The sequence below is a fragment of the Solea senegalensis genome, linkage group LG16 (assembly GCF_019176455.1).
Source record: "Solea senegalensis isolate Sse05_10M linkage group LG16, IFAPA_SoseM_1, whole genome shotgun sequence".
Taxonomy (NCBI): domain Eukaryota; kingdom Metazoa; phylum Chordata; class Actinopteri; order Pleuronectiformes; family Soleidae; genus Solea; species Solea senegalensis.
Window position 1 is genome coordinate 8,804,762 of NC_058036.1, and position 14,450 is coordinate 8,819,211.

General features: G+C 40.3%; 1 protein-coding gene across 6 annotated transcripts in view; it reads right to left on the reverse strand.

Moving 5' to 3' along the window:
• Positions 1 to 14,450, reverse strand: part of numb (NUMB endocytic adaptor protein) — a 52,532-nt gene that overhangs the window by 14,990 nt on the left and 23,092 nt on the right. For all 6 annotated transcript variants that reach the window (XM_044047222.1, XM_044047224.1, XM_044047221.1 and 3 more), the window contains exon 2: positions 4,982 to 5,118. In XM_044047222.1, coding sequence (XP_043903157.1) covers positions 4,982 to 5,107 — 126 coding nt within the window. In that variant the 5' untranslated portion in view covers positions 5,108 to 5,118. The remainder of the gene's footprint in view (positions 1 to 4,981; positions 5,119 to 14,450) is intronic.

Consider the following 14,450-nt stretch of genomic DNA (forward strand, 5'->3'; position numbering starts at 1 on the left):
AGGGAGAAACTTTTCCAGTGACTCTCTGCACTGAAAATTAAATGAGGCAGCTAAAATAAACTCTGGAAATAGGTTGGATATCTAGTACACTGTGACTGGTGATTTATAAATCGAGTTAATTACAATTTTAAGGTCAACCACAGTTCAATTGCTCCCCCGTTGGATGCTAATTTTGAAATATGGCAGAAAGGAAAACAATATAAATGGACAACTGCTGACGTAAACAAGTGACTCTATGGAAAAAGGATAACGCGGGTAAAACAAATCAGGAAAAAAGAGACAGGCTGGTTCCACATTTTTCACCCAATTTAGTCAACTAGATGCCTCAAGTTTGCATTTTGTTCTCAGTTATTTGCACCAGCTGCTTAAGAGTTGCACCAGTGTATTTATATATTTGTATATGCCACTTTATCCTTCATTTAAATGTATTATTTTGGTTTTTTTATTGCCATTTTCCTTTAGTACAGTTGAGAAGACACAGAATTTCATTACTGGTAATAACGTTGCATTGTTACTTAGCACATGGAAATAAAGAAGCTTGAATCATTCATGTAGACTTGGAAATGTGACCAGGTTTAGATGATTCATTTAAAGTGTTTCCACTTGGCAGAAAAGTAAGTTAGTTTTTTATTTTGAGTGCACAATTATCTGAATGTATGACTTCAGCAGCAGGTCTTCTATACTGAGGCTGCCATTTTCTCAATTTTTAATAGACAAACTAACATATTCACCTGCAACACATAACATCACCTATAAATGGTGCCAAATCCTCCACAATACACCTATAATGGAAAGATATCCAGCAACTGAATTGCACAGCTTGTGAACATCATTCTGGTCGTGTTTTTCATAATAATAATCATTTTATATCGTCAAACGTCTCGGCCAACCAACAGAACCTAATTATATACAAGGTATTATCGCGTATGAAACGCAATTAACCTCCCATCTGGGAGGTTAGTTTGCTGCTTGTTTCATGAATACAGTTGTAGGAAATTAATTTTCTATCACTTTAACCGTTAATCAACGGAAAGCAGTAAAATTACAAGTGTAGCTGCTGTTTTGATCTTTCCAGATTTATTTCCCTTCTCTGTGCTTTCACATGAAAAGAAACATTAGCATAAATGCCACACAGTTCACAAGGTAATTATTATGTAGCTATCTAGTAAATAATATTCTCAATATGACAGATTTGCTGTACTGTATGTGACTACCATTTAAAAAGAGCCAGGATTTCTCAGACGCGGCTCAGGACTTTGACGCCATACATTCACTCTGATGAACGTTTTCCTGGAGGAAAGCCGGAGCTCCAACCACGTCACCACTGACCTCTCCTCCTCCAGCTCCACTCTCTATCCCTCCCTCCCTCCCTGGCTTCCTCCTTGACACCCTGCTGCATGTCACTTCAGACTCAGAACCCTGACCGCTCCAGGAGCCATTGTGCCTGACAGGAAGTCCTTACCCTTCCCTTATAGATACACGCAAGGCGAGTGACGCCGGCCGGCGCCTGTCACCACCCTCTCTCCCTGCTATTTTAAGACATGCGACGCCACAACTCTGATTCACACCAACGATGCACTACAACACATGTGTCATGAATGTAAAAACACATGCATGTTAGAGACAACTGCTGTGAGGGGCGAGGAGGAGGCAACTGCAGCAGCAACATCGAGGATGTGACTGCCAGGAGAAGAGGCTGAGGCTTTTTAATCGATTCATCTGTCCATCATTTTCTTGATTAATCAGTTAGTTGTAGGTTGTTGTTGTTGTTGTTATGTCGACAAACCAAAACTATTCAGTTCTAACTATTTCTGAGTAGTTTGCCTTTAATTGTATAATCACTTGCTCATTCATTGCATTCATTTTACAACCTTTAAACTGCCAAGCTGTTAACAAGATGTTTGAGCTGATGGGTTTAGTCAGATGTTAGATTTTTCCCTTTCCGAGTGATTTTTAAACAGTATCGCAGCAATACATATACCAAATATTGTATCATCCCTATTGAAAGCAGTATTTTGAACAGCGACCAGATCATTTCAGCTGCTTTACAGCTCTGTATCTTTGGCAGTGGTCTGCAGTGTAACACGCCTAAAAATCACATGACATCCAGGTAAACAGGGCATTAGCATGCAGGTGCAAACAGGGAGTCGATGCAGGATGACGATAAAGATGATTTGATGTCCTTTCCTTCTGTTAAGAGAATGTAAATATGTTTTGTTCAGAGCTGATAGTTAAGGCCAAGAAGAACCAAAGAGGCGATTTCATTTTTGTCCACAGTCCCAAAACAAAAATGCACCAGCTGGGTTTTTAATCTCAAGTGTTGCATGTCACTCCTGCTAGTATCTAGCTGGCAACAAATCTCTGGATGCTTCAATGTTCACATTTAATAGGTGCATTCAATTAAAACAAATTAAATTATTGAAATGAATATCTCCTGAACAGCATGTTTTACATTTAGGGTAATTTGGTTCTTAATCCCCAGTTTATTTGTGGACTCACTTGCCACTAAACCCACAGCAGGCCTGGATGTAGTTTATCTACATTATGATATCTGCATTAATGTGCCGTTGGAGTGAGTGTGGGTTTTTTGTTTAGTGAGGAATGACCTCAGAGGAGCTATCTTATTTACATTTTTTAGTCCCTGGGGGTAAGTTTGTGGTGTGGAGGGCCGGCGGAGTTAACATAAACACAGTGAATGAAACGCTGGGGTGCGTTTAAAACCACATTTCGTAAACATCTGAAGCAGCTGATAAGGAGGAGCAAAAAATGTGAATGCAGGACTGCAGAACAGTTAGAAATAACAGCCCTGCATCGTTTGAATCTTCTTGTCTGTCTCATTAGTTTGTTTGAATCGTCAGGGAAACAGATGACGCTTGTATCTCATGTCTGAACAGTTGAGTATGTGCTGTAAAAATGTAAACCTGCCAAGGACATACAGGACATTCATTTCCTTCTTGTCCATCTCTTTAGTTTGTAAACAACACGCAGATGCAGTTTCATTTAAACTCTACCTAATGTACCGTCAGCCGTCTCATAAACTGACATTTACATGCAAAAAAAATAAGTAAATCTACATTTGTACATAATAATATTATTATTTGTCCAGAACAAATTGTACAAAGCAAAATGCACTTGCTGTATGACAGGTTAAAGGCTCAGTCCCACAAATAACCTCGAACTTGGTGTCAAAGATGAGACAGTGAAGGGAAAATCCCTATAATAACTTTCACCAACAAGCGTCACCACAAACCCTCTTTTTCTCCGTACATAACTTTGACTCCTCGATAATCTACTTGTTATACTGCAATGTGTGGCTTTCAGTGATGAATCCACTGCCACTATTTCAACCCACACAAATGAGCTCCTTTCAGCCACCAAGAGGCGGCAATGAGAAGCAGGAGGGGGAGGAGGGAGACACAGGAGTAGCATGGTAGGTTGCACCGGCAAAGCGCAGAGGGACAAAAAAATGCTCTTAGAGGAGCGTGAGGCTGCAGAAGTAATCCTTTCTTTTTAAAGGAAAGAAAAGAAATTTCTAACAAGTAATAAATAAATCGAGATAATAATTGACAGAATAATCAATTATGAAAATAATCCACAGTTGCAGCCCTAGTTATTGTGGAAAACAAAAGCATATATGTACCATAAGAAATAAAAACTACAATGTGTGCATTCAAAATAGAAGAGGGTGTTAAATTAAAACAAAATGTAAGAACACCCCGTACATCTGGAGGAGTAGAGTAGTTACTCGTAGACGAGTCTATCTTTGAACACAGCGTTAAGAGAATTTATGGGGAGCATTAGGTCGCTGGAAAGGTATGTATGAACACGTGTGTTTGAAGGAACATTTGGAAGAGCGCTTAGAGGAAACATTCAATGCTGGGCATTTCACACACCGCTAATACACAGGGGCTGAGAGATCAATAGAAATGTTATTGAAATTGAAATAAGAGCACATGCTACAGTATATCCACTTCACAGGGGCTAGAACCTTTAATTAAAATGTCACAACACAGCATTAATATAAAGGATTGTAATGCTACACAGATACCTCAGCCTACAAACTGGAGTCTCCAGATGTAAGGGAATATGCTTGTTTGGTCCAAACCAGTGCAAAAATCACCTCATCATCATTTTATTCTCCACTACCTCCCTTCCTCTGTGCTGTAAAGGTATTTCAAGTTCCCTTTTCTTGCACAAATAACAAGCACAGTTAACAACAACTGGTCTGCAACAATTATTTGTATCCTTTTATTCGACTAATCGATTAGTTTGGTCAATGAAATGTCTGGTAAAAATTAAACAATTGTAAACAAAAATAATCTTTTTGTGCCTGGTTTTCTTTGTCATAGATGAGCAAAAAATCAGGGGTGGAAACGCATTAACGCAAAAGGTGAAAAATCAGGGAACTCATTTTAATAGAAAAAATATCTAGTGACCAACTACAGGGTTCAACTTTCTTGACTCTGAGGTTTTCAATTCCTCTCTAACCTGGTTGAGGTGATCATAAGACTCATGTGATCAGAAGGAAGTGTACTGTTGTGCCTCTGTTTTTGGAAGTGAAAAGGTTTTGTTGCCACAATACAATAAACTCTCCACTCCCATCAACCGCAGCACTTCAGGTCGAGCAGTTATGACTGCACATTCAAAGATCCGCTGCACAGAGCCCTGTGAATCATTTCGTTCATTTACCAGGTGCAATTGGACGTCTTTATTACAAATGTTGTATATTTTAACTCTCACTTCATTGTGCACACATATCCCACAGGTTTGGAAGGCTGCAGCAGATAAAAATGCAACCTAGATAAAAGCGGCGCTCACACCCCCTGACTGCTTGTGATTAATCACGGGCAGCGTCCTTGGGGAGCTGGGCGACATGCGAGTTACTCTGAAGTATGAGTGTGCCATAGTAAGGTCAGCGTGAGATTTGTGCGTTTGCAGTTGTGTTTATGTGCGAGGAAAAAAAACAAGGGGGGGGGGTCACCTTGACTGCGAAGCTGCATTTGCCGCTGCGGACCGCCTCCTCGTCCGTCTGCCACTGGTGTGGCCGACTCGACTCCGGCACGTAGATGTCTTTCTTCCGGCGGAAGCTCTGCCGTAGCTTATTCATCGCTGAGCTCCCTGTGAGGAGAATAAAAACACTGATGAAAACTGAGCGACATAAAAAGATACAGATGGAAAAAGTGCCAAAAAAGCCAACAGCCAACATTAAAGTCTGGGTAATGTCAAAGTCAGACTACACACATTTTCAAGTGATTTGGTTTGGATTTGACAACAGAGTGCTCTGAAGCAGCGTAACATACAGACATAAACATGAAGAGGAGGAGGGATGCTGCTTCTGTTGAGCGTTGGCAAAAAGTACCCCCCCGCCTCTTTGACGTCTCTACCACGACAAAGTTAAAAAACAAAAATGTTGGTTAGAAATGGCACTTCAGCAACCTGGTGAGTAATGATTGCAACTCCTTGACTCCTCCCACCTCTGCCTCCTCTATCAGTGGTACTGCAGCCTCACAGCAGAAGTCAGCAAACTACGGTTCTGGTGTGTAACCCGGCCATATTTTTTAGACACACCTTAAAAATCGTGAACAGAACACGTGAGTCTTTCAATATTCCTTTACTCCACACGTTCTATTTTCTAACAACTCAAATGGATGAAGAGGAGAAACTCTGCATTTGATCTACTCTATCTTGTAAGTCAGTTCACGTGCGGTTAATAGTGTATGTCAACAGAATAGACTCAGTATCCTGTGTTTAATGATCGACAAGAAGTCGATGATTGTGAAGGACAACAGTGCTGCGCGGCCACTGTTTAGTGCCAGTAAATAGGAATGTTTAAAAAACAGACATTAGCGCTCAACACAGTAAACTGCTGTCTTTTGCAAGGAGGAACAAAAGTGTTAGAGCCTGAGTCATTAAAGAGTTGTGAGTCAATGCAGCTTAAATAAACAAAGCCCCCTAAATAAAGTCTGCTCCTCCCACTGAGAAGTTCCGACAGCACCAGAGCAACAATTTCACAGCTAAACAGCATCTGCAGACAATGTCAGGCTGTTTTTTTACAACATAATTGAATGTTCAATTACTATTTGTGACCAACTACAAATACCAGGGACATTCATTAGGATCGACATATAAATAATGAAATTACTTGACTTGTTGCTCCATCTCCTTCAGCAGCTCAGGCTGTAGCCTAGATCATCCATGACAAAATAATTGGACAGATCAGCTAATCACACTGGTCTGTCTCTTCGGTTTAGAGGACGCTGGTCCTCTAATAGATCCGGTCCAGGCTGTCTTTGTGTATCTGCACGATGAGCTCTTTTGAGTCTTTCAAAATACTTTTAATGGAACGAACACCATGCATCCGAGTTCAGGGACTGAGCAACAATCCTTCTCCCTGTGCATGTACTGTGATTCATGTACTGCACACAGCTCTACAAGAAAATAGGATTTTTTTACCCTCTTGAAATAAGAAGAAAAATAGAAAATCAGTTTATGGCACTCAAAATGTACTGCTGGGATTTGACACTACACCATGAATCAGACTAAATGTACATCATTAAACAGACTGTAAGTCCTCTTGGCTTCGGGGGGAATCGTAGGTGCAAAAAAGCAAAGACCCAATTAAAATTTGCTGATCCAAACTAGATCTGAGAGGAGCATCAATCAGAGGAAAGCAGGCTCATGTGTCTTGGACCATGTCATAACTAGAGCCATTCAGCCATGCAATTCTGACTTTCAGCACATGAGCAGAGAGCATATTCCTTGACTAACAAGTCACACCCACCAAGTTGTCAGCTGATGATTATCTGGCGGGATTAAAAGGTTTTTAATCCACAAGATACAACTGTCTGCGCACATACACATACACACAGGAACAAGCAGTAACACTCATGCACATGCTCATGCACATGCACATTTACACCTACTTAACTACCACACACACAGGCTGGACTGAACTGTCTGATTGCATAATGTACCCTGTCCTGTGAGGCAGTAATGGCTGGAGGTAGAAAGTGTGTTTGAGGTGAGGCTGTCTTATCGGTCTGTTTCAGGCCCCGGCTCTGTGGGCAGCACACAATGAAGCACTGAGTCGCAACCGGGCCACCGAAACGCACACAAACACATCAAACTTCCTTCTGTCACTAAAGGAAGAACATGGACTGAGAAAACCTTCCAAGAGACTGCATCTAAATTAAAACATGCTGTAAATTAGCCTAAAAATGCTTTTTAGGCTAATTTACAAGCCAACCACATTTTATTAAGTAAATATGACTTCTAAATAACAGCTAGTCATTTAGCCAAATTAGTTTGAGAGTGGCCAAGCTCACATACCCGAGACTGATTTCACACAGAGATTTTGGCTTTAGTTGGTGGATTATTGTCACGTCTTCTGTAATAAAAACTATTGTCTGGCTCAGTCTATCATGTCTACTGTTTGTTTGTTGAACAAAATAAATGATGTAGACGAGTGGTGCAATTCATTTAATGTCAGAAGTCGGAAAAAAACATGGGCACAAATGCATCTCAGGCTAGCCATTGTTAGCGATACCAGTCACTCTACACAGTATTTTGCAGATACAGTGTAGCAACAAGAATCATCACTGCTATGTGTATCATTGACTTAATGTGAGACAAATAAGACATAAGTGGAATCAAGTTTTTGACTAGACTAGGAACTCACTGGTTCAGAATTAAGTATATGTGAGGGTTTGAATAAAGTTTGAGTCTATAAGAAAATTACCATATTTACAACAAACAAAAGTTTGTGATCCATTTGTGATTCAAGGCTTTAGTTTATATATTATAAATTATTTAGTCAAACGGACGTCAGTGACTGACAGTAGCTTCACAGTACACAGTAGCTTCTGCGTTACAAAACATGAAACGCAACAAAGGCCTTTGCCTCAGGTGCGTAGAAGACTTATCTAAAAGCTACGAAAACAATTTGTATTTTAAAGGAATTCAAATCCTGTACAAACACATGTACTTGTACAGGTACATGCACATGCCATACCACAGTGACCTCTTCGCCGCTCTTGAAACAGTTGCACTGTGCTGTTTTAGAGGTGTGAAGAAGAACTTATCACCCGACACCTGTAGACAAAGAGCTAACGTTAGCTCATCATGTCGGCGGTTTGGCAGTGTTTACCAGTTAGCTCCGTTAGCGCGCCTACAGTCAAACTGGAGCGGCCCGTTTATTAAACGAAAAGAGCAGAGCGACAACTAACCAGCGTACCTGTGTCCTGCGTATGCATGCCTCTGTTTTTAAAGTTTAGCGTTACTTCGGAGACTCATTTTAACAATCTGGAGTCATGTAAAAACTATGTCACGTGCGTCCTTTCCCGGTCAGTCGTCACACAAACATGAAGCTCTGCCAGTGCTGCGGTGTTTGGACCAGAGTCAAAACAAACGTACAAGCTGAAAAACGAAACAACATATCACCAGTAAAAATAAATGGTGTCCATTTGCTGTATTCGTTCATGTTTTACAGAGGGTTTAACCTGAGCCAAACCACCCTTACCACCACAGATAATTATAAAACAGTCATGCAGGCGTAGTACGATATATATTTTTTTTGGTATCGGTATCGGTACTCTGTATCGACCGATACCCACAGCACAAGTATTGGAATCGGTATCGGGAGGGAAAAAATGGTATCAGAACATCTCTATTTCAGATTCGTGCTTTGCTTCTGAACAAACAGCAAAACTTCAAAACATCAGCTCACAAATAATGTATGACATCACAGACTTGCCCCCGAGTCACACTGTAGGCCGAGATAAAAATTCTCAAGGTGAGCGTTGGGAAGAAGGGTGCAGAGATTATGTCTAACGACTTAGATGAGAGCAAATGGTTGATGATGCAAACTGTTCAGGTGTGTACAAAAATGTGCTTGATTGCAAAAGAAGAAGTGTTTGAAGACAAGACAACGGAATGAGGAGGCGAAAGAATATCACTTCATTTCTCACTCTGGCTCTCTCCAACCACACTGGTTTATTTAGGTCATATCATGTTTGGGCTCACTGCAGTGCCAGTGACAGGCTGCATGCTTCCAGCCCGCAGAGTGAGGCGGAGAAGCAGGAGGAAAACAGATTTGTCTGCTCTTGAACACTTTGTCTTCTTCGCTGCAACAAATAAATACAACATACGCTACACGCAACGACGCAGTACGCTACACGACAATAGCATTTGTGTAAAGGCAGCTCGGCATGCGTTTGAAGAAAATATTCAAACCCTGATTATGTTAAACACAGGAAACCACCCACTGTTGTTGTTTGTTGTTGTGAAATGTATTTATAACACCTAGCAACAGTGTGATTTGTTAAGAACAATAGTTTGCTTATGATACTGCAGAATGATACATTGGGGGAAGTTGTATATTTAGATAATTCATGTTTATTTTTATATTTATAAAAAAACAAAACATGTTTCCTTCCCCATTTTATGACTTTTTGTCCACAATAACATCTTTGACAGAAGAGGTTGCTGAGGGGAAAACTTCTAAAATAGTTGGGCATAAATCCTGGAGTGAACTCATACTTGTGTACAGAAAAGGAAATCTTTCCTGCAAGGGAATCTCAATTTGGAGACTCGCTTTTATTTCAACCGAGGGACAAATTTAGATATTGCATTTTATTGTTATTCTGAAAAATACTCGACTCTTAGAAGCAGATGAAGGCCCATTAATGTCCCATGGTGTTTTTGCCTTATCTCACAGCACTTTACGAAACTCACCTTCTAAATCACTTAACACTCACACTGCTGCCAGCTTACAACCCACACACCTCCTCTACTGCAGCAGCTAAGAAAGACAAATAGGGGGGCAGAGGGAGTGTAAGTGAAAACATATAGTCATGTGCGTGGGACAGAAAGCATATATTCGTTTTTGTGATGTGTTAGCGCTCAGCCAAGCATATGTACCTGATGAGCCGGTGTACAGCATGTGTAATTGCTAACAGGAACGTGTCTTGCTAAAATGTGAAATGTTTGGAATGAGGTCTAGAATGTAAACATCATTTTAATGCTCGACAGTGGGAAAGTCTGACGCGAGGAGCAGAGTGTGTTGCAGCCGACTTGTTGTTGATGTTGCTAAACTGAGGGTAAAGTGCTGTCATTGTTGCACTGTGTTCAAGAAAAACAGGACAAATACACTGAAAACAGGAAGATCAGCTTTGTCCCTGAGCTGCGTTTGAACGTCGTAACAATTGAGCTGAAACTAGGGATGGCACGATACCACTTGTTAGTGTCCAATGTCTCAAACTCAAGTGTCTGCCGATACCAATAACAGTCATTTCAGACCTTTTAAACCATTTTGAAGCTGTTAACAACACATTTGTGTCATTTCAAAGACATAATTCTCCAACTGTGTAACAAATATTCTTCTCCCATAAAGCAGAAATAAAGAGCCCACAAAGTGACTCAGCTAAAATGCTATTGTTGGTTTTTATTTACATTCATTTAATCTGTGCATAGGGAAGGGTGTTTTGACTAGAATCGGACCCATATCAATGCTGACTATAGTATCAGCTCATCGCTGACTTAACCCTAAAACACTTAAGTTCATTTTTGTAACACCATCACTAATGCCGAGTATATTTTACCCGATATAATACACCTGAAAAAAAATACTTCTCATCAAACTATATTAAAGTAAAACAATACATGGCAAATTGAAGTAAAAAAAGCATCATCCAAAGCCTCATTCGGTTGTCACCTCTCTTCATGGCATTCTCTTATGATCCATGAGTTTATCACACCAGTTTTCGTCATGCTAAAATACACACAGTAGCCACCTCTTGGATGACTGGCCATGTTTTATTCACCCGTTTGCTTGCCAGAGTCACCAAGCCCGTGACAGGATGATGGATGTGCATGATATGAGACAATACATATGGCCACCTGGATGTTGTTATCCTTCATTTTAATACACAAACACTAAGCTCGGGTAAAATCCCACTGAAAAATTTTACCCTCTATCACTAACATCTGGTGAAATTCACCCGAACGCGTGCCTATTGAGAAAAACAGTGATGGGGTCAGGGAAACACTTCTAGCTTCGATATTGTCAGTAAACAACCTGATGGAACTCAAGGACCCATGCAACTCAGACAACAGCAACATAATAAAAATCACATATTCCATATTTGTGTGGGTGAAAATCACCCGACGTTAGTGTTCTAAACGTGGTTTGGCTAATAGGGATTACCTGATATGACACTCAGTCTGGGTATTGGTACAATACTGGTTAATATCACTCGGTTGGCTATCAGGAACCAGAATGACACACAGCAGTTACCATGTCAGCTGTGTTTTATATTTATTGCGAGTGTGAAAATAAAACATAAGTGTTTATTTGTTCATGTTAAACCTTAAAATAAAAAGCTACAGCAGCATGAGTCATGTCGCTGCCAGTTTATTCCTTCCTTTAAGGAAGACAAATAGTAGTCATACAGTTGGGGATTTATGTTTTTGAAATGGCTGGTTATGACGTCAGAGCAACTGTTTAGAAACCGCTCGGCTGTTTAAAAGATGCAAAAAGAATGATATCTGTAGATAAGGATGTGATAGTGGTGTCATACTGCACATGAAAGAGTGGAATAAAGCCATCTCTATTAGCAAGAGTCTGGAATGTTTACATAACATGATTTTATTGGCCAGTGCTTGAAACACTTTTCATCTTATGCCAAAGCAACACATCCACAATACAGTCCTGCGACCTGTGACATTGTGAGTGAACAGTATTATACACCAACCTGACAGACACAGTGACGCCGGGTAACGCCACACTGGTCAACACTTTCTGACTTAAAGAACACACACACAGTGAGGAGTACACATCCATTATTTAGCTCACTCCTTACTTAGGCTACCTTATCTTCATCAGGGTGATCGATTGGAACTACTGCATTACAGGGCATCTGACATTAGTCCCCAACCTTGCTTTGGACTTTTACACTTTGGATGGTTGTTTTGGCTTTAAAGTCCTTTATAAATCTACCCTTATGTTGGAAGGTGAGATTATTTTTGTCCAAGTGTGAAACACTGCAGTGAAATATGTTCAAGAGGGGAGTCAGGCCAGGGATTCATCTGTAAAGGCAGACTAGTGGGTCAAAAGCAGGTTGAAAAATATGCTCATTATCCCATGACAAATATGGGTCTGTGTATGAAATGTGCATGAGTAAAAAAAATTAGGCAATGCATTGTCAGGATTGTTTTAGATGGAAATTTTAGCATCATTTCCAGGTGTGACAAACACTGATCAGCGTTTTTTAAAAAAAATTTTTTTCAGACATTTTATGGACAAGTGATTACTCGATTAATCGACAGAATCGCGAGGAGCAGCTCTAAGTCCTAACAAGGCAATCAGAGATGGCAGACCTTCACCCCATTCACGCAACAAGCCTCTGTCGGACTACATGTCCAATATACTCTGAGCCAGAACGTGTGTGCGTGCTCGAATCACGAATCAGTCAAGATTTTTGGTGTCTATCACAATTTCTAACCAGCCTCATCTTGCAAGCAAGTGTGGAAGCACAGACACACAGACAAAGCCACCAAAACAATACTTCACTCCCACTCTGTGGGGTGAACTAACAAGGCAGAACCTCATTTCTGGGGACTGTTAGACATAATGCTTTCTTTCAGCAAGGGGTGTACAAGCTTTTCTTAATGAGGGCCAGATTTGAAAATGTGAAGATTCCCAGGGGCCAATGGTCCCTTCAGACCTTTCTTCTTTTTTCTTTAACAGTAAAAGTTACATACAAATGCATTGTTTTATAGTAATTGTATTTTCATTGTCACAATTATCATTTCTAAATGGCAATGTAACCAAATCTAAGCCACACAGGAGTGCATAAATGAAACAATTCTGCCTTTCTTTCACATCAGGAGTAAGATAACATGATAAGAAATGAACGCATCAGTCAGTCACTGCTGGGTTGTGAACCGGGGACTCTGGTGTCAAATTGCAACTCCTTACCAGCTGAGCTGACGGGGATGATACAAATCCAACACATTGTCCTAAGAGGAATAGCTCTGTTTGCGTTTACAGTAGGCTGTGAGGACAATTTTTGATTCAAACCTATCTTAGAGAGGACATATTGTCCTTGCAAAGACATTTTGGAGGGTTAAGACTTATGTGCCCAAGAGTGTCTTCGTCTTCATTAATAGTGCTGCAAAAGAATGTGTATCTGTGTGTGTGTGGCACAGGTAGGAATGGAGGTCAAAAGGCAGCAGAGAACCAAATGAGCAGCGAGAGGAAAAGTCTGGCTGTGTTTACTGAGCTGAGTAGGTGAGTGGGTGTGGGTCATGTGAGGTAGGTTTAGCCTCAAGTTTGGCTATGATCCAGACAGAGAAAGGCTAATTGGGCAACAAGAGTGTACAGGACATTCAGAAGGAGCAACAGAATGTAAAAGAAAAGTCTAGATAAATGAGGGGTAGAGAGAGAGAGAGAGAGAGAGAAAAGGAGGTAAAAATAATTAGAAAGAGAGTAAGATGTTAAGAATATGTATTAGCACAGTTTGCCTTTGGGTTGTTTTTATTACAGTCTCATTAGAAATAAGGAAATGTTCCTCAGTGCATTTAGCATATTCTTCAAATGTTAAATGTTAACAACATTAACATATTCAAATCAGTGTCATTTTATGACCTAAGGAGGTGAATAAAAACAAAAATATAAACTAACTCTTTCAAATGCATCGCACAGTTAATGATATTCATGGACTGGCCAACAACGCAAAACAATTAACTGCTGGTATTTCTATGAAAAATGTCGTTGTGACATGTAATGTTTTGTATTTTCTCTTTGTTTGGTGTGTCGTGTCTAGAAACACGTGGCTTCTTTTCATTACTTTGCTGAACAAATGCTGTGTGTACCTCCGAGTGATTCTTCTTCAGGTGCACGATTAAATTGGAGGTATTGAATGAAGACGTCTTGGTTCCTCCTCACATAACCAGCGCGTTGCAGTCACTTAGACCGGCACCGAGCGAGCACGCTTGTTAGCCACAGCTAACAGACAAAAGGGAGCATGTTGGGAGGGTAGGTGGGTGGAGCTTACATGCACGTCTTGAGTTTATTAAGCATAAATGTGTTCTAAGTATACTAAATGTGGTATGATTGTGCAGGCATGGTGCAGTAATCATTGTTGTACTGTTTTCATACATGTTTAACTAGATTATGGCTACTAAACTGGTGTTTTGCACCATGAGTTCGAGTGTTCATGCAGTTAATGTCCTTCTGGGTTTTCATTGAATGTGGCGTCTTGCTCGCTGTGTCAAAATAAAAGGCACTTCCTGTTAAATTGAATTTCCTCTACTCATTATTGCCTAATGCAACTCAAGCTCGTCAATATATACCAAGCATGTAAGCGCACATTTTGGCGAAATCCATGCATTATTTTATTGATACTGATACCAACAGATATTGCATTATTAGGCTAATATCAGGCCGATAT